The sequence below is a fragment of the Eschrichtius robustus genome, chromosome 12 (genome assembly GCF_028021215.1).
Source record: "Eschrichtius robustus isolate mEscRob2 chromosome 12, mEscRob2.pri, whole genome shotgun sequence".
In the NCBI taxonomy this organism is placed as follows: Eukaryota; Metazoa; Chordata; class Mammalia; order Artiodactyla; family Eschrichtiidae; genus Eschrichtius; species Eschrichtius robustus.
Genome location: NC_090835.1, coordinates 34,675,693 through 34,697,804, shown reverse-complemented (window position 1 = coordinate 34,697,804; position 22,112 = coordinate 34,675,693). Strand labels below are relative to the sequence as shown.

The 22,112-nt window shown below is 45.7% G+C and overlaps 1 protein-coding gene across 1 annotated transcript in view; it reads left to right on the top strand.

The window, feature by feature from the left end:
- CACNA2D3 (calcium voltage-gated channel auxiliary subunit alpha2delta 3) overlaps positions 1–22,112 on the top strand; it is a 789,028-nt gene that overhangs the window by 313,819 nt on the left and 453,097 nt on the right. Inside the window, exon 5 of the mRNA XM_068557675.1 lies at positions 2,795–2,957. Within this exon, the coding sequence (XP_068413776.1) occupies positions 2,795–2,957 (163 nt within the window). The remainder of the gene's footprint in view (positions 1–2,794; positions 2,958–22,112) is intronic.

The following is a 22,112-nucleotide window of genomic DNA, read 5'->3' as shown; positions in this document are numbered from 1 at the left end:
CTTTAGATCTTTTTTTCTTTTCCAATACATCCATTGAATGCTGTAAATTTCCCTGTAAGCACTGCTTTTGCTGCATCTTGCAAATTTTGACAAGTTATTTTTTGATTTTAATTTAGTTTAAAATTTCTCTTGAGACTTATTCTTTGACCCATGTGTTATTTAGAAATACGTTGTTTAATCTCCAAATATTTTGGGATTTGTCCAGCTGTCTTTCTATTATAGATTTCTAGTTTAATTTCAATGTGGTCTGAGAGCACATTTTGTATGATTTCTATTCTTTTAAATTTGTTAAGGTGTGTTTTATGGCCCAGAATGTGGTCTGTCATTTTGATTGTTCCATGTGAGCTTGAGAAAAATGTATATTCTGCTGTTGTTGGATGAATTAGTCTATAGTCAATTAGATTCAATTGCTGTGCTGTTCAGTTCAAACTGTATCCTTACCAGTATTCTGCCTGATGGATTTATCAGTTACTGATAGAGGTACTGAAGTCTTCAACTTTAGTAGCGTGTTATCTGTTTCTCCTTGTAATTCTATCATTTTTTTCCCTCACATACTTTAATATTCTGTTGTTAGGTGCATACACATTAAAGATTGTTATGTCTTCTTGGAGAATTAACCCCTTTATCATTATGTAATGCCAGTCTTTTTTGCTGATAATTTTCCTCGCTTTGAAGTCTGCTTTGTCTGAAATTAATATGGCCACTCTGGCTTTCTTTTGATTAATGTTAGCATGGTATATCTTTTTCTATCACTTTACTTTTAATCGACGTGTTCTTTATATTTAAGGTGAGTTTCTTGTAGACAGCATATAGTTGGTTCTTCTTTTTTATCCACTGTGACCATCTCTATCTTTTAATTAATCTATTTAGACCCTTCACATTTAAAGTGAGCATTGATATAGTTGGATTAATATGTACCATACTTGTAACTGTTTTCTATTCATTGCCCTTGTGTTTTTTTTTTTTTTTGGTCTTCTACTCTTTTTATGCCTTCTCTGGTTTTAATTGAGCGTATTACATAACGTAGTATTTTCTCCTTCCTTGGCATTTATACTTCTTTTAAAAATTGTTTTAGTGGTTGTTTTATAGTTTGCAATATACATTTACAACTAATTCATGTCCACTGTCAATCTTGTACCACTTCATGGGTAGTATAACACTGTGCTATTCATTTCACTTATCCATAACTATAATAATCCAATTTGTTGCTATTATTATTTTGATAAAACTATTTGTCAGGTCAGTTAAGAATAAGAAAATTAAATATTTTACTTTCATTTATTCCTGTTGTAACACTCTTTTCTGGGTTTCTGACCTGTGTAGTTTCCCCTCCCTTTAATGAAATTTTAACATTTTTTGCAAGGCAGGTCTATTTGCAACAAATTTCTTTAATTTTTGTCTGAAGAAGTCTTTATTTCTTTTTCACTTTTGAAGGATAATTTTTCTGGATTCTAGAATACTAGGTTGGTAGGCCTTTTCTTTGAACATTAAGTATTTCGGGCTACTCTCTTTTTGCTTGTATGTTTTCTGAACAGAAGTCTGATGGTAATCCTTGTCCTTGTTCCTCTGTAGGTAAGGTTTTTTCCTCTTTTTGGCTTCCTTTAAGATTTTCTCTTTGTCTTTGATTTTTGCACTTTGGATATGACATGCCTAGGTGTAGATTTTTTTTTTTTTTTTTAATATTCATGTGCTTGATTTTCCCTGGACTTCTTGGATCTGTGGCTTGGTGTTTGTCATTAATTTTGGAAATATTACTTCAAATATTTCTTCTGTTCCCTTTTCTCTTTCTTCTCTGGTATTCCCATTACACTACACATCTGTTACACTTTTTGTAATTGTTCTATGGTTTTGAATATTCTATTCCTTTTTTCCCATTCATTTTTTTCTTTGCTTTTCAGTTTGGGAAGTTTCTACTGACATAGCTTCTGGCTCACTGATTATTTCCTCAGCTGTATCCAGGCCGGCGATGACCCATTGGCATTCTTCATTTCTATTACAGTGTTTTTGATTTCTAGCATTTCTTTTTGATTATTTCTCTTAGAATATTTGTCTCTCTACTTATCTGTCTGTTCTTACCTGTTTTCTACTTTTTCCTTTAGTGCCCTTAGTATATTAATTACAGTTGTTTTAAATTCCTGCTCTGATAATTCCAACCACACCTGCCATCTACCATCTTGCAATACTGCACAGCAGTTAAGTGCACAGGCTCTGGAAATAGACTGTCTGTGTTTTAATTCTGGTTCTGCTTATCGGTGGTGTAATCTTTGACAGCGTACATAAATTCTCTCTACCTCAATTTCCTCATTTGTGAAGTTAGAATACTCATAAAACCTACTTCATAGAGTCGTTAGGAGAATTGAATAAGTTAACATATGGAAAGCACTTAGAACAACAAGTATGACTATCTAATATATTATATATTTACTTAATTTTTGTTGTTTTCCAGTCTCCTTCTACTTAAAGGTAGGCTGAATAAAGGCAGGGTCTGTCTTCAAACTTTAAAGAATTAAAATGTTTTGGGGCAGTTTTCTCTATATTCACATAAGGAAGTACTAAGCAGCTTCTTAAATTTATGTTTTTCAAGAGTACTTAATGACATTGGGAAATAGTTATATGGTGCTATCACACCTGTGCAAAAGCAGCCATAGATGGTGTGAAAGACTTACAGATTACGTGACTAGAACAGAATCCACAAGTGTAGGGGACAGCCCGCCCGCAGCCATACCCAGGTCCATCTGAGTTCACAGCCTTCTTCCCTAAGCCACATGTCATGTTTTTTGACTTTCTCTTTCAGTATGAATACTTCAATGCCGTGCTGATAAATGAAAGGGACAAAGATGGGAATTTTTTGGAGCTGGGGAAGGAATTCATCTTAGCCCCAAATGACCATTTTAATAATTTGCCTGTGAACATCAGCCTGAGCGACGTTCAAGTGCCAACGAACATGTACAACAAAGGTAAGGCTCACTGCTGCTGCTCCTTTTGGAGGGTAGAGAGGGCAGGACGTGAGGGGCAGGGCTGGCTGGTTTGGGATATCATGCTTTTTTGAAAAACAATTATAAGCTGGGTGTGTCAGGCACCAGCTGGATAGGTGAAGTGTGTGCCTGTTCCGCCTGGACACTCTGGGCTTGCTGTTTTCCTGGCTCCTGTTTGCATCAGGCCCTCTAACTTGTAGTCCAGGGGTTGGCAAACTTTTTCTTTAAAGGACCAGATAGTAAATATCTTAATTAGGCTTTGTGGGCCACAAAGTCTCTGTTGCAACTACTCAGCTCTGCTGTTCTGGCACAGAAGCAACCATACATAGGTAATACGTAAATCAGCAGATACTATGTAAATTGGCTGGTTCCAAGAAAACATTTAATCTACAAAAACAGATAGCTGCATTGGACCTGCAGGCGCTAGTGTACAGAGCCTTCTCTCTTCTTCCTCCATTCCTTGTGATGGTATTTGAGGGTTCTGGAGCTCCTAGGGTTACCATGGAATCACTTGTGGTCTTAGAGTACAAAGCAGCATGAATCTTAATGAGGCTCCCTGTTTTCAGGCTTGTGTTCCTCAAATCCAGTCTTCTCATAGATTCTAGAGTTCTTTTCCCCAAATTCCCATCTGCCCCTTTGAATTGGGATTATAATAGCCAAGGACTGGGCTCTGGCAGCAGACGGCCTCTGATTAGATCCTGAGTTCTACTTCTTACTGGCTGTGACCTTGAAAGGCTGAGACCACCTTGTCTCTTTAGACCTTAGTTTCCTTATATCTAGGATGTGGATAATAATCGCATCTACCTCACGGGGTAGTTGTGAGGATGAAACAGATGATGAGTACAAAGGGTTTAATTAAGGATGTTACCTTCCTCATCCTCACCATTACGGAGTAGGATTTTGCTCTGCTTTGTCATACCTGGGAGGATCCTAAACAAAGAGCTGTCTTCCCCAAAAAATAAATTAGAAAGCCAGGGCATCTTCAAAGTAAAAATCTACTCTGTTATAAGCTATTGATGTTTTAGAAATATCGGGGGCCAGTTTCAGTATCACAGGCAGGAAAGCAGTGGTCACGAGACGGGCTCTGGGCTTGAATCCTGCTCATCCTTTTGCTGGCTCTGTAATCCTAAGCAAGTAACTTTTCCTCCCCGAGCCTCAGTTTCCTTCTTTGTAAAATAGGGATAAGAATACTGCCTCCCTCAGGGGGTTATTGTGAGGATATGAAATGATGCCTAAGCATCTTCAGCACAACTGTTGCTCGTGGAAACTGCCTAGTGCATCTTAGTTGTCATCATTATTATCGGGAAATCACATGAATATAAATTGCATTTCTAAATTGTTCTAGGTTACTGTTTAAAGAGCTTGGTCAGTGATTACAGAGCTTCCAACTCACCATCTCTATAGTGTTCTTCTCGTGCCTGTCCTTTGGGTCTGGATATCTAATGTCTCCCTTTCCTGGTTGACCTGTTACCCGTCCTTAATGTTCTGTGAGGCAGTACCCCATCCATTAATTATTCTGATGGTTATTGGGGCCCCTGTGGTGAACCAGATGCAGCCCCTTCCTTGAGAGGTTCATAGTAAACTTAGGGACCAGACAGGTAAAAGAGATCTTAGGATACCGTGTGTCACCTGCTGGCCACAGTTACTGAAAGACCGGGCAGTGGGAGCTCTAGGGAGGGGACCTGACCACTTGCTCCTGTGAGCTGCCACATGTTTTTCTTTTCTCTCTCTCAGAGAAAGAGATGTCAGTCTGAGTTGCCCCTAGTGGGCTCTCGATTGGACTGTATCCTGTGACCTAATCTTCACTTTGGACTCTTCCTCAGAAAGCAAATTCCTAAGAACCCAAGCCTTAGAGGGCTGAACTCAGCTTTGTCCGGTGGAGTTTAGTCCTCCGGGGGATCCTGCCAGATGAGAAGGAAACCCCCTTTTGTGCAGTGTGGCTGCAAGAAGACCATTCTCTCAGCATTAAATACATTCTCAATGGAAGATGAAAAGTTCAGATTTTACAGAGCAATTCCAGACATAAAACAATTCAGAATGATCTTTTAAAATATGGCAACTGCTTCAAGGTTGCTTGAACCATTAGCCCCCATTATAGAGATTTAATTGCACCTTGAGCTTTAAAGACATAATTGTACCTTTCCATGGTGGCAGCACTAGGGGACCAGCACTGCCATTGATCACACAGACTGCAAGTCTCTCTAGGCAGAATCATAATAGATAGTCAGATTTCTTGAGCCATAGAGGTACATAATTTTATTTAACGTCATCCTCAGCACCCCTCATGAGGTCTGCCTACCACCCCTACTCAGACACAGTGGTCCCCCAGCCAGGCAGTGGGTCATGGGCTAAAGTCCCCCAGGCACTGTGTCTCGTTTCTGCCAGGCAGTGAGTAGCTGCCCAAGGAAGAGAGCAGGGGACTTCAGGAAAATTCCTGTCTCATTCTACCTAATTCAAACCAGCCCCGAATAGTCTTTTTTCTTTTCATGTTGCAGAAATGTATTTCATGTTTAGAGTGCTCTCCAGCTCAGATCTAGTTATTGATGACATGTACTCAAAACACATGCTCAGAGATTGGTCACTAGCTGAGATGTTCCTGGGTTAGAAATCTTGCCCCCAACAAAGGAAACCAGTATAGGGGGCCATGCTCCCCTGGCAGCTTGAACCCCCATGGGCACATAGCAGAGTGGTTTGATACTTGCTTAGGAGCTGCTGTGTGCTGTGCTCTTGGGCATAACTTCTAGGCATAGATGAAACTTGCTGATAAAATCTACCTCTTTTCTGCAGTCTGCTTTTCTTTTGCTTCCTCAGCAGGGCCTTGCAACCAGGCTGTTCAGCCAGGTCAGCGCTCACCTCTGTGCTTGAGGTGCCTTTCTCGAAGACGCTGACAGAAATTGCAGGTTCAGAGTTGGTGACATGAGGGCAAACTGACCTATTGGCCACGAGAATTCAAAGAGTCATATTTCTGGAGTCTTTAGAAATGTGTCTTAGGGTCCTCATGGTGCCTGATGTAGCAGCTTCTTTCTGAAGCCAGCAGATGTTTGCTGAGCGGCTGCTCTGGCATCCCCGGCCCGCGAGTCTTACCATCTGTTGAGACAGCTTTGGAGACTAGCTGCCCATGCCTTAGAAGCTGTGAACAATCCATTTCCTCTAGGAGTAAAGCATGGGGCAGGATGCTTTTGTGAGACCTGAGGATGGTCTGACAGTGGATTCAGATGAAGCTGAACTCTTTTAAGTAATTTCTAGACTGAAGTGGTATAAAATTTACACAGGCGCATATGTAGGTGCATGTACACACCTACACACACAATGTGTGTGTGTGTGTGTGTGTGTATCTGGGTATGTGTGTGTTTGTATATGTGTGTATGAAAGAAATATGCTCTGCCCTCAACCTACCCCTTCATCCCTGCCGCTCACCTCCATCTACCCAGGTGAGACCCCCTTCTGTTCACTGAGTACGCCTTTCTCTTTCCTCCATTGTATCTTTCTTGTTCATTTCTTTTATCCCTGCCTCCCTGTTTATTGCTTATCCAAATTGTCATTCTTAAAAACCAGCTCAGTACAACCTCTTCAATTCCTTTACGCTTTTGTTTTGTAAGTGACTCTGGTCCTTTGTTCTGGTATCACTTTGTTCTAGAAGTACATTGCATGCATTCTTTTCCTTCTCTGAGGGCAGGGGCTCTGCTGATTCAGCCTGCTTGGTGCCCTCCTTTGCCCCGAGCACCATGCTCTTTACATAACGGGTTTTCTACAGTGGATGAGGTAGGGAATGCCACCTGGGCTGTCATTTTTCCATGGTGCCTGCAAGCAGCAGAAACCTACCCTGGCTGACTTAAATGGAAAAGATACTTTTTGAAAGGACATTGGTTGGCTCACAGACTCTCCCAGAAAGTTAGAGAATAAGGCTTAGAAAATGGTCGTGAGAGAGGACAGCCAGGGGCCAGAGCCACAACCAGAGCCAGCCTGGTAAGGACCGCCTGCCACCATGGCTGACCCCAGCCATGCATCTGTGACTGCATGAAACAGCTGTGCCTCATTTTCCTCATTCAGAAACTGGAGATAATAATCCCAGTCACCTTCTCAGGGGGTTTTGGTGAGGATTAGACATTGAGAAGGCCACCCAGTACACAAGCTTAGGCAAGTTTTTCTTTCCTTCCATTCCTCAGCATCCTTAGCTGTCAAATGGGTATGGCAGTACTGACCTTATAGGATTATCATGAGCACAGCAAGAATAATGCTCATGTGGGTTGGGGTGCAGTGGCTAGCCCACTGACCTTGTCTCTTGTCACCTGCTGGAGGGGAAATAAGGCCCATGTCATGGGGTTGCAGTTAGATAGCACAGGTAGCCTGTCAGAGAGTCTGGTACTCAATGAAGACCAACGCATTCTGTTGTGATTATGACTATATTAACTTGCTCGAGTCTCACAGGCAATTATGGTTAAGACAGGAAGAACTTGAAATCAGAGGGAGTAACAACAGGTCACAGGTTCCCCAGCTGGTAGAGGCAGGATTAGAACCCAGCATTTTCATTAATTGTGTCCTCTCTGGACCACACGCCGCCCCGGTGCCTGGGCTGCTGGTCTGTGAGCCATTATTCTCAAGGGTGTATATAAGGGAAAAGACAATACTTTGGCTCCCAAATATTTTTGTTTTAAAGTGGTTGAAATCCAAGAACTGGAAATTGGCCAGAGTTTGACCCTAAACTTCTGCTTCTTTTGTCTCATGTGGTTGCTAAAGAACACAAAAGGGCAGTTGCGGTGATTCTGTGTTGTTTTGGGGTTTTTCCCCTTTCTCCTTATCCCATTTTGCTTCCCCGCCCTCCTCCTCCCCATAACTGTGCTGTAACCATGGTGCTGTCGAGACAGAGGAAAGACATGATAAAAGTGGAAGAAAAAAGGTGGTGGCTTAAAAATGTGCCCACAGGTAACATTAAACACAAATGATTCTATAGTTTGGCTGGGGGAGAGAGGGGAGGGAAAGAATCCTGTAGCATGTCAGTGTTTTAGACCCAAGCAGAAAAGAGGCAAAAGTAGTAGCTTTATTCTCCAGTAGTTTTAGGCTGGATAAAGGAAAATGTGAATTTTAGAAGTTAACCAGTTTAAACTCTGGTATCATTTTACCACTGTGGCCTCATTTTATTTCCCTCTGCAGCCCCTTGAGGGAGGTTAGGCAATATTCTCATCTCCCTTTTTCAGATGAAGAAACTAAATGTCAGGGAGGCCAAGTCACATAGGTAGGAAGGTCCATGGCAAGTGGACCTGGATTTTCTGATGAGTCCAGCTTACTTGGCTGCCTCTCTGACCATGAGCTCTGAGAGGATGGGTACCTATTCCCGCAAGTGTCTGGGGCTCAGTTACTTCTGGGTCACCTTGGGATCTCGGAACTTTTGCCCAGGCTGAGAACCCCAGCCCTGGGCCCATCCATCACCAGCCTTCCTTCTGAAGCTCCAACTCTTCCTGGGCCCTGCTGCCTATAGTGAGACCCCAGACCCTTCTCTGGCCGTGCCTCCTCTTCCCTCCGTGATACCCAGTGTCATAACTCCAATGAGTTGAGGTTCCCACGTGAGCTTGGAAGAGGTGCTGACTCATGTAGCGTCTGCATATCAGCCCTGCAAACATTCTTGATGTGACTCTGCTTGGGACAGAAAGTGGGACATAGCAGGGAGGACAAGCAGAATATTGCCTCTATAAAGTATTCGCTCATCTATTCGTTCATTCCTTCCTTCCTTCCTTCATTCATCAAATGTTGACTGTGCCGAGCTCTAGAGATACGCCCACAACTAGGAAAGACGTGGGCCCTTCTCCTTGAGCAGAGTGGGAAGACAGATGCTGAACAAGTCATGATCAGGTGGCGGGAAGGCAGAGTATGGTGCTAAGGGGCATGTAGCAGGGGGCCGGGCCTGGTCCTGGGGCTCCAAGAAAGCCCTCCCTGAGAGGAGGTGGAGAGGAGGGAGTTAGACGGGAAGGGAGTGGTTGGGAGGGAAGCATGTCCAGCAGAAGGACTAAACAGTGAGCAGGTGTCAGGGGAGCGGGCATGGGGCTGGGACGCTAACAATGAGGGAGTGTGGTGTCCAAGGGGACTTGGGGTGGGGAGGAGTCAGAAAGGTTAGGCTATGGGGCCTCCAAGGGCTGGCCAGGTGGTGAGAGGCTGTGAAGGCCATCAGAAGCTCATGGAAACCATGGAGACAGGTAAAATATGGTTGAGAGCTTTGCTGGGAAGAGGTCTGCAGAGGAACACTGGGGCCAGACACTGAGGAAGAGGGAAGAAGGGAGAGGAGGAGGAGTCCAGGGCCTGGTGCGGAGAAGACCCAGTGGAGAGGAATGGTGTGTGGCCCAGACTGGATGGTGAAGGTGCAAGCCCTTGGGCCTCGGGCCCCAGAGAGTGAGCTCCAGCAGGAACATCAGCTCCACCAGGGCAGGGACCTCCTCTGTGTTCTTCTCTGATGACTTGCCAGCCTCAACGTGGTACTTGCACGTAGTAGGTGCTCAATAAATACTTGTTGCCAGGTGAACAAATGAATGAAGGGAGCAATTTAGAAAAACTTCTCACTTGGTTCTCGTACAGGTGAAGAAAAGACTCTGGGAATAGCTCTCAGTCTCGATTCCCTTTCCTCCACCAGTAATGGAGGGCCTGGGAGAGGTTCACTGCTTGGCAGAGGTGGAGTGAGGTGTGAATTGCAGGGCGTGACCGAGGCCACCCCTTCATCTTCTAGACATCCCAGGAAGGTGCCCAGTCAGGCCAGCATGGGCTGCAAGCTCTCCTGTGTATGGGGGCCCAGCCCCTGAAGATGAACACAGGTCCAGCAAAAGGGAGACCCGTAACCACCACTGTAGAGCCTGAGGAACCAACCTGTGTGTTACAGTCCATTAGGTTCTTCTGAAAAGCCCAAGGAAGGGGAAGGTCTAGCCTGGCGGACTTGGGTCCTGGGCTGCCGTAGGGATGGGCAGAATTGCTGGGTTTGGATTTGTCAGATGTCTCAACCTATTTTTCCAATGCTGGGTTTGATAAAATGCAAAATGCATTTTGCCAAGCACTTTTCCCCTTAATTACATGTGTATATTTTAAGGGAAATTTAATCCATATGTTTCTGATTCATTTACATGGAAATCATTAAGAGGTTGTTTTCTAGGAGCCATTTGATGTGCAAGAAGGCTCATGAACCTTTTTAAAAGCTGTGTTTAAAAATTGTTTCTTTCTTTTCCCTTTGCTTGGGGGGGTGTGTGTGAGAGAGTGAGAGTGAGAGAGAAGGGGGGGGTGGAGAGAAAGAAGGATAGAAAGAAAGAAACTGACTCCAGGATGTCAAAAACAAATATGGACTCTAAATGGTTTGTTTTCTCCTTAGAATTCTGAGCTACACATTTGGAGTAGGCTAGACTCTTGCTTTTGCGTCTGTTTTCGGCACTAACTGAAGGTGATGGTGCTATGGCCATAAGTTGGAATCTTGAGTAAGGGTCAGAGGATCAGGCCTGTACACACTGCTTCGCTTCTAGAGAAGGGCATTCAGGACCCTCCCCATCACATGGCCCTTTGGCACCTGCAGGCCCCCCACGGCCAGATGAATGTCCCCAACCCTGTTTCATCAGTGAGAGCACGATAGGACAAGAGTGTTTGGCCAGATACACAGATGATAGTGCCACTGAAGTGACCCCACCGTCGTTATCCCAAAGTACTCATCATTTTTCTCTTCTAGTTTGGAAATTATATTTTTATGTCCTAGAGTGACTATCTCTGTCTTAAAATTCACCATTTGAGTGGCTGAGTTCAAGTTCTTTTGGCAGTTCCTTCACATTTCTGACTGTGTGTGTGGGCATAGCACAAACATAGGTCTGTGAAGATGTGTATGTGTGTACGCGTAGGTTTGGGTCTCTATTATCTCTATTATCTCATCAGAGGTGGTGTTAGTGGAAGGAGGGTGTCCTGTGGCTCGCTGTGGCCTCTGCTTAGGCTTATGTTTAACCCAGATGTTGAACTTGTTTAATGAATGAGTGAATGAGCTGATTACTTACTGAGAGGCATGCTCTGTACTGAGCACCTTAGCTGCAGTATCTCACTTACCACTACCTGGTGTGTTGCAGGCAGCAGGTAGGGACTGCCATCCTCCACAACCTACTGTGAGAGAATTCCAAACCAACCTCCCACACTCTGTTCTAGGGTCAGGTCTGGTGTGTTAAATGGGGTGAAACTCAAATGCATGACTTTAGGTGCTGGTGGATGGTTTCCTGAAAAGCAAGTGAGAAGGGAGTTCCCACTAAGGCTCCCACCTAAGGCTCTGTGAAACACTTTCCTGTCCCTCTGGTCCCCTTTCACCCTGGTAGTGACCTGTACATTCCCCATTGTCCCTGTCCTGAATCATTTCCAGGCTCTTTTCAGAACCATTGGGGAATCTCTGGAGTGAGGCAGGCCTGGACTTGCCTCGAACTTCTGTGAGCGCCAGCTCAGTGGCCTGGGGAAAAGCGTTTCATGCTCTGAGTCTCAGTCTCCCCATCTGTAAGGTGTGAAGGGTCATTTTGGGCATTAGCAGAGGTAAGGGTGTGGGCCCGGCACAGCATCCATACCTTGGGACAGTTGATTGGTACGCGCTGACTCCTCATGCCAAACTGTCTCCAGCTCCTGCTCCTGGGTGCGGGGGCGGGGGTTCCATGTGGCCCTGCCCAAGCCCAGCACACACTTGCCCTTCCCTTCAGCACTGTTTGCAGGATGACGTGCAAATCATCACAAACCGACACCGGCTCCTGCCCTCTTTCACTGGCCTCCCCTTTCCACCTCCTCCGGGTCATGAGACCAGGACTCTGACTCCCTGAATGCCTACCCCTGGGCTCTGCCCTCCCCCCAGCCTGCTCTCCTCTTGCAGAGCTAGGCTTCCGCTTTCCTGACAGCGCAGCTTCCTAGAGCCTGGTCTTGCCCTCTGGCCTCAGCCCTCCTCTCCAGAACAGTCACCTGTCCTTCTTTTATGTCCCCATGGTTTGCTGCTTTCCTTTTCACTGGGCTCTCTCCCCCTTGAACTTGGAGGCAGGGGCTGTGTTTTCTTCATCCCCTTTGGAACTTAGCAGAAGGGCTGGAATAGAAAAGATCTTCCACAGATGTTTCTTGAACCTGCGTCACTATATGAGTACTTTAGTCCTACGCTACTATAGGTCATGACAAACAGATTGCTGGGTTTCTTTTTTCTGCTTTTGGTTTGTCAATTCTACTTCTCTGTGCATTTGATTTTTTGAGGGTGGGGTTCCCTTTGAAGACAATAGTCTTAGATGTCTGTCTAATGAGATAATACTACTTTCAGGGTCTTTTAATATGCTTGCATTTTTTATTATCTCTTCTTCCAGAGTAATAGAAATCAGGATGGAGGCTTGCGATTGGTAGGAGCTGAATCTAGGCTAGAGGAATTCTAAAAGGAGGGGCCAGGGCAGTAAAGGACAATGCAGGAGCAGAAATGATATACTAACAGTGTTTTCTTTTTTCACCTGGTGTCTTGACATTTGTGAAATGTCACAGTAAATAGTAGAGAGTCAGAGTTTGTAGGTGATTTGTTTTTCTTTTCTTTTCTTTTCTTTTTTGATGACTTAGAGGGAATTGAAGGTCATTCCTATGCTAACGTCACACTTAGGTGCTTACTTTCCGATCTGTATTTTGATTGGGAGGGAGGGACCATCTTCAACACTCTGGAAATGACAGCAGTGAATGTTGCAGCCTGGGCTCATGGTCAGATGTGTTCCAGTGGGGAAAATAGTTAAGAACCACTATCCCTGGACTGACTCAATCAGCCATGCTATGCCACAGGTCCTCAAGAATAAGGAAGAGATTGCTTTGCTGAGGAAATGCAGGTAGGGCCTTCAGGATTTTGGGAAAACGGGAGACACACAGAGAGTCCTGCAGTCGGCCCTGGGCTCCTCAGCAGCCCTCCCCGGCATGCGCTGGGTTGGTCAGGGGCTTGTTCAGGGGCGTGGGGTCTGGGTGTGAGTGTGATGTGTGGTTGCTGCCTTGATGCTGACCCTTGCCACCACAAGGGCTCAGGCTATGCTGTTTGCTCATCTGTTAAGTACTCATTATGGTAACACCTATTTCATAGGGCTTGTGAGGATTAAATGAAAACAATATATATTAAATCTTTAGCCCTGTGGCTAGTGGGTGGTAAGAGCTTACTAAGAGTGACTTTTGTTAGTACTGTTATAAGAGTGGTGGTAGTGTAAAGCCCACAATGGCATGGCCTATGCTTGGGAGTATCTATGACACTGAACAAATTGACATTCTTTTTCCTCCTGCACCTTGGAAACCCTTTTATCACTGGAGTTGTACATCAAGAAATTCAATGAACAGAAAACAGTGTGGAGCCAGAGTTGCTTGGGGTTGGGAAGCCCATGAGTATCTTCTGCATACGGCCAGTCCCTGATACTTGCGCCCATCTTCCCCCTGCTCATCGTGCTTGGATTGGGGGGGGGGGCGGGGGCAGCTCTTTGTGTTCATGTCCTTCTGCTCAGCTGCCAAGAACCTTGGTGTCATTGTCAGTTAAATGCCGTAGGGTTTGAGATAACACTCTTTGCTTTCCTTTTGTATGGGACCCTGGGCTCTCAGAAGTCTCTGGGGGCCTCAGCTGTTTGGTGAGCCTCCTCTTGCAGGGGAGAGAGGGAGTAAAGGAAATCTTCCTGTTCACTTCTCACTTTCTTTCCCTTCTTCCCAGCTCCAAGCTTAGGGTTTCTTCTGTCCAGAACACACTAGCCATTGCCCTTGGAGACACTCACCTGTGCATTAGTCCACCCATGTCCCCGTGTCTCAGTTTCCTTCCTCTAGGTAACATTTATGTGGTTTTTATGACGTGCAGGCACAAGCATGATCTAATATAATACAATTCTACCCACAACTTAGTGAAGTAGAAACAATTATTATTCCCATTTTCCAGATGAGAAAACTGAGGCTTAGAGATTGGTCAGCATGACTCAGCTAGTAAAATGGGCAAGTCAGCATTGCATCCCCAACACTGCCTTCAGCACCTCCTGGATACCCTGCCTCTTTAGACTCTGTCCTACATGCCACTACATCCACCGCCCTGTGGCTGTGCCCACATGTTCAGTTAGCTGTGTCCTACCTGTTTATGTGCACACTTCACGTGTGAGGCAAATGGAAGACCCTTTCTTTGTCAAATCGTGCTATTTTCTTCCCACCATATGGAAATCTATCATAAATGAAAACATGTCTTATTTTGCATAAACACTCACAGTCTCTTCCCCTGATCAAAATAAATGTTGCAGCAGAAAGTTGTTTTAAAAATGTAAAGCAAATTCTGTATCAGAATGTCAGTATGTCCCAGTGGCTCACGTGTTGAGGATATTTCTGTCAGAGATGAGGCGGTTCCACACTTAATCCTGCAAACCTGCCGTACCAAAGTGCACATGAGACCAGTGAGTAAGGAAGCAGTGATTCAACATGCAAAAAGGCTCTTTGCCTCACCAGAAACATCACTGTAGTAGGTTTAGGAGAAGTGAATTCTTCCTCTGTAGGGACTGGAGTGGCGTTTGCAGAGTTGGGTTCTGGGGACACCACTATCATGTATTTATTTTTATTTTTATTTCTTAAATTTATTTTTGGTTGCATTGGGTCTTCGTTGCTGCGCGCAGGCTTTCTCTAGTTGCGGTGAGGGGGCTACTCTTTGTTGTGGTGTGCGGGCTTCTCACTGCGGTGGCTTCTCTTGTTGCAGAGCATGGACTCTAGGCACGTGGGCTTCAGTAGTTGTGGCATGCGGGCTCAGTAGTTGTGGCTCATGGGCTTGGTTGCTCCACGGCATGTGGGATCTTCCTGGACCAGGGCTCCAACCCGTGTCCCCGGCATTGGCAGGCGGATTCTTAACCACTGCACCACCAGGGAAGGGAAGCCCCTCATGTATTTATTTAATAGATGTTCACAGAGCTCCTCTGGTGTGGCAGACATTAGGCATTAGGGGTGGTGATGAATGAGAAGACGCTGCCTGTGCTCTCGTGACATTTCTAGGCCAGCAGGGAGACAGATGGGGAGTAATCACATCACTGAGCATTTAATGCAACCAGAAGGAGTGCAGTGGAGGGAGCTTTGGTCCAGAGAGAGTGTGTCCCAGAGCATCTCAGCCTGGACCAGGGGTGAACCAGGGGTGAGGGACAGCCATGGTCTGAGGACGTTTTCCTGAAGAAGATGAGCTTGCCTGACGCTTGAAGGGCGGGTAGGAAATAATTTAGCTAAAGGCTGGGGCAGGGCTGGGAGTATCCCAAAGAGAAATCGTGTTGCACAAGATGTCGGTAAGCAGTCCTTGAAAGAATGTTTTGGGATGAAATAAGGGAAGGAGGTGCCATGTAAAGTCTGTCACTCTTGGCAGTCCATTGTGTCCATGAGATATTCAAGGAATTGGAGTTTCTATCAGACAGAAAGACATTTAATTATATGAGGCAGCTTTCCCCAAACTTATTTGATTAGGGCGTCCTTTTATCCTGGAACAACCACTAACATCTCAGAAAGAGTTGGTGTTCCTGGGACTCGGAGACTCAGAACTGTAGCTCCATGTGTTCAGGTGATAGGTCTCAAGGGTACGCCAATAAGTGACCAAGATGTAGAGGAAAAGATAAGGATGTAGAAGAAAATGCATAGTACAATGCATGAGAGAGAGAGAGAGAGAGAGTGTGTGTGTGTGTGTCTGTGTGTGTGTGTGTGTATTTGAAGGATATACATAAACGGTTGAATATACTGAACACTTCTAGAGGGATGTATAGGAAATTAAAGTACCTACCTTCCACTTTCTACCCTTCTGTTCAGTTCGAATGTGTTACCAGGGACATGTGTTGCTTTTTTAGGAATTAAAAACAAAAGAACAAAAGAACTTGATTTACAAAAGCTACTCAACTACAAGTAATTTTCAGGTACACATCTATTTGATGAAAGGAAACACATCTGTGTGTACACTGCTAACGGCTTTCCACTTGCTAATCCTTTCAGCTTGTGGTGGATGTGGCTGACAGTGGTTTTGTTGGAGGTAGGAGGACCATGGAGTAAGTCGTTCATCTGCAGACACTGCCTTTGCTGGAGTTGGTATTTAGTGTCATCTTGTGTCCCTATGGTGGCAGCAGTTATTTTCATACAAACGATGTTGGCCTGGGAAAAGAGAATTGGTTTCCTTCTAAAGTGATTCCATGATGCTTCAGTCACCCACTGATGGGTATCACATACATGGGGAAGCCCTGCCTCAAATATGAAGAACATTCTGCACTTGGGAAAGAATATCTCAGTGTTTCCAAGAGTCACACTGATAGAAGTGAGGTTTTCTATTCTCCAGCCAAAGGCAGGCAGCTGAGCAGTCTTGCTGTGCTCTCATCGGCACTGTCTCAGGTACCTTGCAAGAGGGCTTTTTATGAAGCAGCTGTTCCTGAGCCTCATTGGACCCTCTGGAGGTGAGGGGTTGTCTGACGGAGGCCCAGGACTAAGATATCTGGTCCCTTCTGCTCTACCCCCTGTCTCAGGCCCCCTCCTCATGCCTGGCCTGCATCTTCACTACCTGAAGAGTGTTGGCAGCACAGGTGGGCTGTGAGGATAGGACACCAGCTCTCAGGTGTATCTCTGTTCAGTGCTTACCAGTTCCTCCAAATGCCTGCTTGTGAATCCTGTGACACCCAAAAATCCATGCCTCATATATTTCCGGTAGAGTATTAGTAAGAACAGGGTGGTTGCCTTATTTTCCAAGATGTCATTCTCTGCACAATGTGGGCAGCTCCATTTTGTTATCTCTAAAGGGCCACCATCATGTGTTCTCTCTCCATTCTGAAGTGGGAGAGTCACTTTTGAACATTGCTGATCTTTTCTCTTTTTCTCCCTCTTACTCCGTGGCAGTAGGACAGCCCCTGAGTGGTCTCTGCCTCAATTGCTGCTCCTGCACTGTCTCATACCTACGTTGGTAGATATTTTCCTAGCCCATACTCAGGTAAATGCAATACACTGTGACTTTATCTTTTGGCAGGTGGATTGATCCACATCTTAGAGAGACTGAAGGCATAGAACTCTACGTGATGGAACTCAGACTGGAGTTAAAAGTCTTCTGGCTCCAAATCTGTGGTTTTCCCACTAGAGCTTTGAAGCAGAGCCTCTGCAGTTGAGTCCATGTGGGCTTGTCCTCCCTTGGGTCTGCTTTATTCAAAGGCCAGTGATGGGTGCTGGGAAGTTGGACCGTTCTTGTCCTTCAGAGACTTTTCTGGGCTGGGTTTTCATGTATTCACTGCCATCAAAGGCAGAGTGAAAGAGGGGAAATAGCAGAACCGAGTGCCTTGGGAGCCCAGATGAAGAGGTACCTGCGATGGGCCATCAATGGGAAGATAGTGGGGAGGTTTCCTCAGCTGGTGCGGGAGCCCTGAGAAAAGGCAGACCTGGCTGAGCCTTCCCTCCTAAGGTGCGCACACAATTGGGTGGCAGTGGTTTGCTTTTTCCTAAACCAGACTTTAAAGGCTGACTAGAGGCTCTTTGCTTAGTAAGTTTTTACAGTGTTCTGGAATATGCTCTTGGATTTCAAGAATAGGTTGTCATACTCTCTGCTCTTATCTCTGTTGTTTTCTTAAGTTCGTTGTTAACACCTGTCTCAGGATCCTTCCCCACCCGTCACTCATCAGTGGAATATCTCCCTTTTGAGACAGAATATCCCAGTGTCTTAAATGCATCCATTTATAAGGATTTTATTCTTTTCCTATTTGCCAGTTTACTCTCCTTGAAGACTTGAAGCAGGTGTACTGAAAGTGGCCAGATCAACTTTGTTCCCATCCCCACACCAGGCCAAATGGTCTTTTCTTCTTTTGTCCTTCTTGCTCTACCCTCTCTTGAACTGAGTCCAGCAAACAGCTGAGTGATATTCATATTCATTCATATTCATTCATCCCAAAGGCACTGTTTTTTAAGTACAGTTTGGGGCTACTGTGTTGAATGAAAAGAAGGATACTAAAGAACAGAACTGTCAGTTTTGTGAGTAAGAAACACTGAACTCACAGAGAAGCTTCATTTTGTTCACTCTTTTTGAGGGAAAAATCCAGCAGGTATCAACATAAAATCCACCGAGACGCTCCTGTCTCCTAAGGGATAACAATAGATAATCAAGACAGCAGCCGCCCCATGTGGGCTGACCGTGGGGAGGTGCCGTGGTGAGTGCTTCATCTACACCGTCTCCCTGGATGCCCTCAGCACCCCCATGAGCAGGAGGTAATCAGATCTGGTGGGTCAGTGGATGGGCTCTGAAGCCAGACAGCCTGAGTTAGAATCAAGGCACCACCACTCAGCCGTGTGTGATTTCAGGCAAAATACTTAGCCACTCTGTGTCTCAGGGGAGAATAACTGTACCCAACTCAACTTGTGCAGTTTTTTTGTGGACTAGATGAGAGAGAGACAGAGACAGACAGACAGACACTCTGGCATATCAGAAGGCTCATAAAGTCTTGGCCACCATTATTGCCATTGCGCACCCATTTTATGGATGAGAAGGCTGAGGCTCAGGGAGGTTAAGTTACTTGTCCAAGTCTGAATTCAGATACAGGTCTGCCTGACTGCCAAGTCAGTTGCCTTATCTGCCATGCTTTAATGAGCAACGAGAGCCTCCCAGGAGAGGGAACCTCAGAGAAGCCTGGCACCCTGGCAGTTCCTCACTCACAATGAGGGTCAGCTGGTTATAACCAGATCAGAGTGTCACCATGGCTAGTTCTTAATGACAGTTCCTGCTGCCAGGACCACCCTCCAGCCAGGAAGCATTGGTGTGGCTGAGTCAGTGGCTCGAATATTGAAACAATGTGTGTCCTTGGTGAATAGCCACTGCTCCAAGGCCCCCTCCCCAGTGCCCCTTGTCCACCCCAGTATCTCCTTACAACTAAGGGCTTGGCATCGCAGGTGGGCCCTGCTGCAGGGCTGAGGCTGATGTGCATTATAGTTGCTTAGCACCTGCCATACAGGTTGCAGACACAGTATTGCCCAGGTGTAGCGGTGCTGCATTTTGTTGGCTACAATTTAACAAGGTGCATTGGCAGTGACCTCAGAGTGGGTAAATGTGTCTGCTCTCTGCTCCTGGGGCTCTGACCCTTCTCTGAGCAGAATCCTGAGAACCTCGCAGTGGGCCCAGGCCTTCTGCCTCCTCTCTCCTGGCTCTCCATGCACTCACTCCATGGCTTCCTGGCCTTGGTCTCGCATTCCTGCAGCTCCGCCACTCTGCTTGGTCCACACACCTTCGGAGCTGGCTGAGGAGACCTCTGGGGCTTTCTCATGGCTAGTGGGCCAGGACCCAACTCGGCCCAGGAATGAGCCTAGGGTTGCCCCAGGCATCCTGGCAGCACGAGGATGGCTATGTACATCCCAGCTTTGTATCCCTCACAATCGCTGGGGTTCTCATATGGAGGTTAGAAAGGCCTGGCATCCTTCTAACAAAACACAACAGGCTTCCATAAATGTCCTGGGTGGAATCTTTCCAGGAAGTGACTGGGTCTGTGGAGACTTCTTTGTTTTAAACCAAGGTGGGTCGGGTGGGGGGTAGACTCTCTCACTGCCCAGTGTAGAGCCAGCACTAAGGCTGCTGTGTATCCTGGGGGGTTTTGAGTGAAGGCCTGGGGTCCAGTCCCCACTCCTCCACCTGCTGGCTGTCAGACTGATCAAGTTGTTAACCTCTGTGAGAGTTAGTCATCTTCTGTCAGGCCTGGGATCCCAGTGGCAGGATGGGGGAGGCTATCTGGGAGAACGGTAGGATGGAGCAAGGAAAAGAGTGATAGAGGGAGAGAGAGAGAGAGTGAATGCGGACAAAGGAGGGAGGGCAGGGAGGAGGAAAGGGGAAGAGGGGAGGGAGGGGCTCCTCTGGGCCTCAGCCACTGGCTAGTTCCTTCTGTGACTGGTATTATTGATCATCTGACTCCAGAAACACTCTCCACTTACCCTGACACATTTCATTCTAGAGTTTTGGATTTCTTTCCCTCTGTAGCTCATTCTAAGGAGTTCACTGAAGAAGATTTGACTAGAAGTTATTTCAGCTGCCAAGCTAGGAAATATCTTTTGACACTTTTTCACCTTTTTATTTTTCCCTCCCAAGTCTCACTTGAGTTACTAAAAAAGGAAGCAGGACGGGGGGGTTGGTGGTTATTTTTTACTTATACAGGAAAAGCCATCTTCATCCGTCAAATTCAGAGTCACATAAAATATTTGAAAATGACATTTATTAGCTGATGTTAGGAATTAACAAGTACATTGTCACTTGAGTAAAGAAAAGGACTCGGGGGTTGAGGGTGGAAAATTAATGAACCTTCCTGGGTGCAGGGCCCTAATGCCGCCCGCACAGAAGACAGGGTGATGAGTGGCTCCCCGTGGGTCTGCAGGCAGGGACCTCTGCATGCTAGCTTTCATCGCGGGACGGGTGGTGAGAAAGGAGACACCGGCACACATCTGCGATGTGTCTGTTGTGACGATGAGTTGTTCCACACGTGCCAAGTTCATCACTAAAGAAAGATGCTCCTCAGGGACCGGGTAATAAATTAGAGGTCCGTCTCCAGGTGCTAACAGCAGTGACTCTTGCCAAGGAAGGAGCACTCTTCACGGAGGTGGGACTGGACCTGGATCGCCTTCAGCCCAGATGCAGTCAGGTGCACACTCCCCTTCACCTGCCAGGATCTCACTGTGTTCTTGGTCATACATGACAGCATTTGAAAGGCAGGCATGGCCATGGGATCAAAATCTTCATGGAACCAAAATCTGAAGACCAGCAGACCCACACCAGAGCAAATTCCAGATGAAGAAGTCAGACCTTTGAACAGTGGGAGTCTGCTCTGAGCTTTGGCCCCTTTTCAGACAACTCGGCAGCAGAGATAATATGCTTTTCCCATTTTAAGCAGCCCCCTTTTCTTAATAAATAGCTTAGTCATAGGAAGCACGTAATGCACTTTCAGGTTGTGCCAGAAAGAGCTTTATCTTCCATTTCCAGGCCTGTGGCATATATTTCTGTATAATGAATGACCAAGCTAGGAGGAATTGTTTCAGAGATTCTCTATCTCTGCAAGGATGTGGTTTATATTAGCTCAGCTGACAGAAATCTAAGTCAAATATTCTGTTGACAAAGGATGGAGACCAAGATCCGATTTTAAATGGGGAGTGATTATTAACTTGGTTGGTGAGAAGTACAACCATGTGCTGGCACTGAATGGCTTAAGTCAAGGCTACTAGGGGCTTGTCCAGCCTCAGATGGAGGTGGGGAGATACCTGGGGCCAAGGCAATGCCAGCCAAAAAGCAAAGCAAGGTGTTTGAACAAATCTGTAATGTTTTGGTGTGTCTGAGTTGAAAATAAAAACACTAAGATGTGGGACTGCAGTACTGTGGAAGTGGAAATGATGAAGTGGTGAGGAGGCTGGGTTCTTAAAAGTATAGTTGAAATTCTTAATGGTTCCAGTAACTCTCCACATAGATATTTAAGAGGACTGGGATTGTTTACATGTGCAACAGCTGATATTTCACAAGTGCCTTAGTGCAGTCTGCCCACCTTTTCTCACATGGTAACACGCTAGGATACCAAGAAGAGGCCCTTCTCCGTCCTGAGAGCTTGAAAGGTCTGGCCCAGCAGTGGAGGGCTGGCCTTAGTGTTTAGTCTTGGAGGCAGATGAGGCAGGGGCTTCACACAGCTAACTTGTCAGTGTATTTGGCCCAAATAACAGCAGTTCACAAAGTCCAGAACTGATTCATTTCATAGCCAGCATCATGAAGATGTAAAGGAACCAGAGTAACTATTTGCGCTGTAGAGAGAGAGCGTGGGGAGAGTCCAGGCAGCAGAGGGTGGGGAAATGGTTTTCATCTCAGTCTACTTACTGATTAAAATCACTCAGAGCTTCTTTTTTTTAAACAGGTATGTTAAGATATAATTCACATACAATACAATTTGCTTAGAGTATATAATTCAGTGGGTTTTAGTATATTCACAGATATGTGCAGCCATCCCCACAGTCAATTTTAGGACATTTCATCACCTCAGAAAGAAATCCTGTACCCTTTAGGGATCACCCACCTAGCCCCCCATTCCTCCCAGCCCTAAGCAACCAATAGTCTACCTTCTGTCTCCATAGATTTGCCTTTTTTAGATTATTTCATATAAATGTAATATAATATGTCATCTTTTGTGACTGGCTTATTTTACT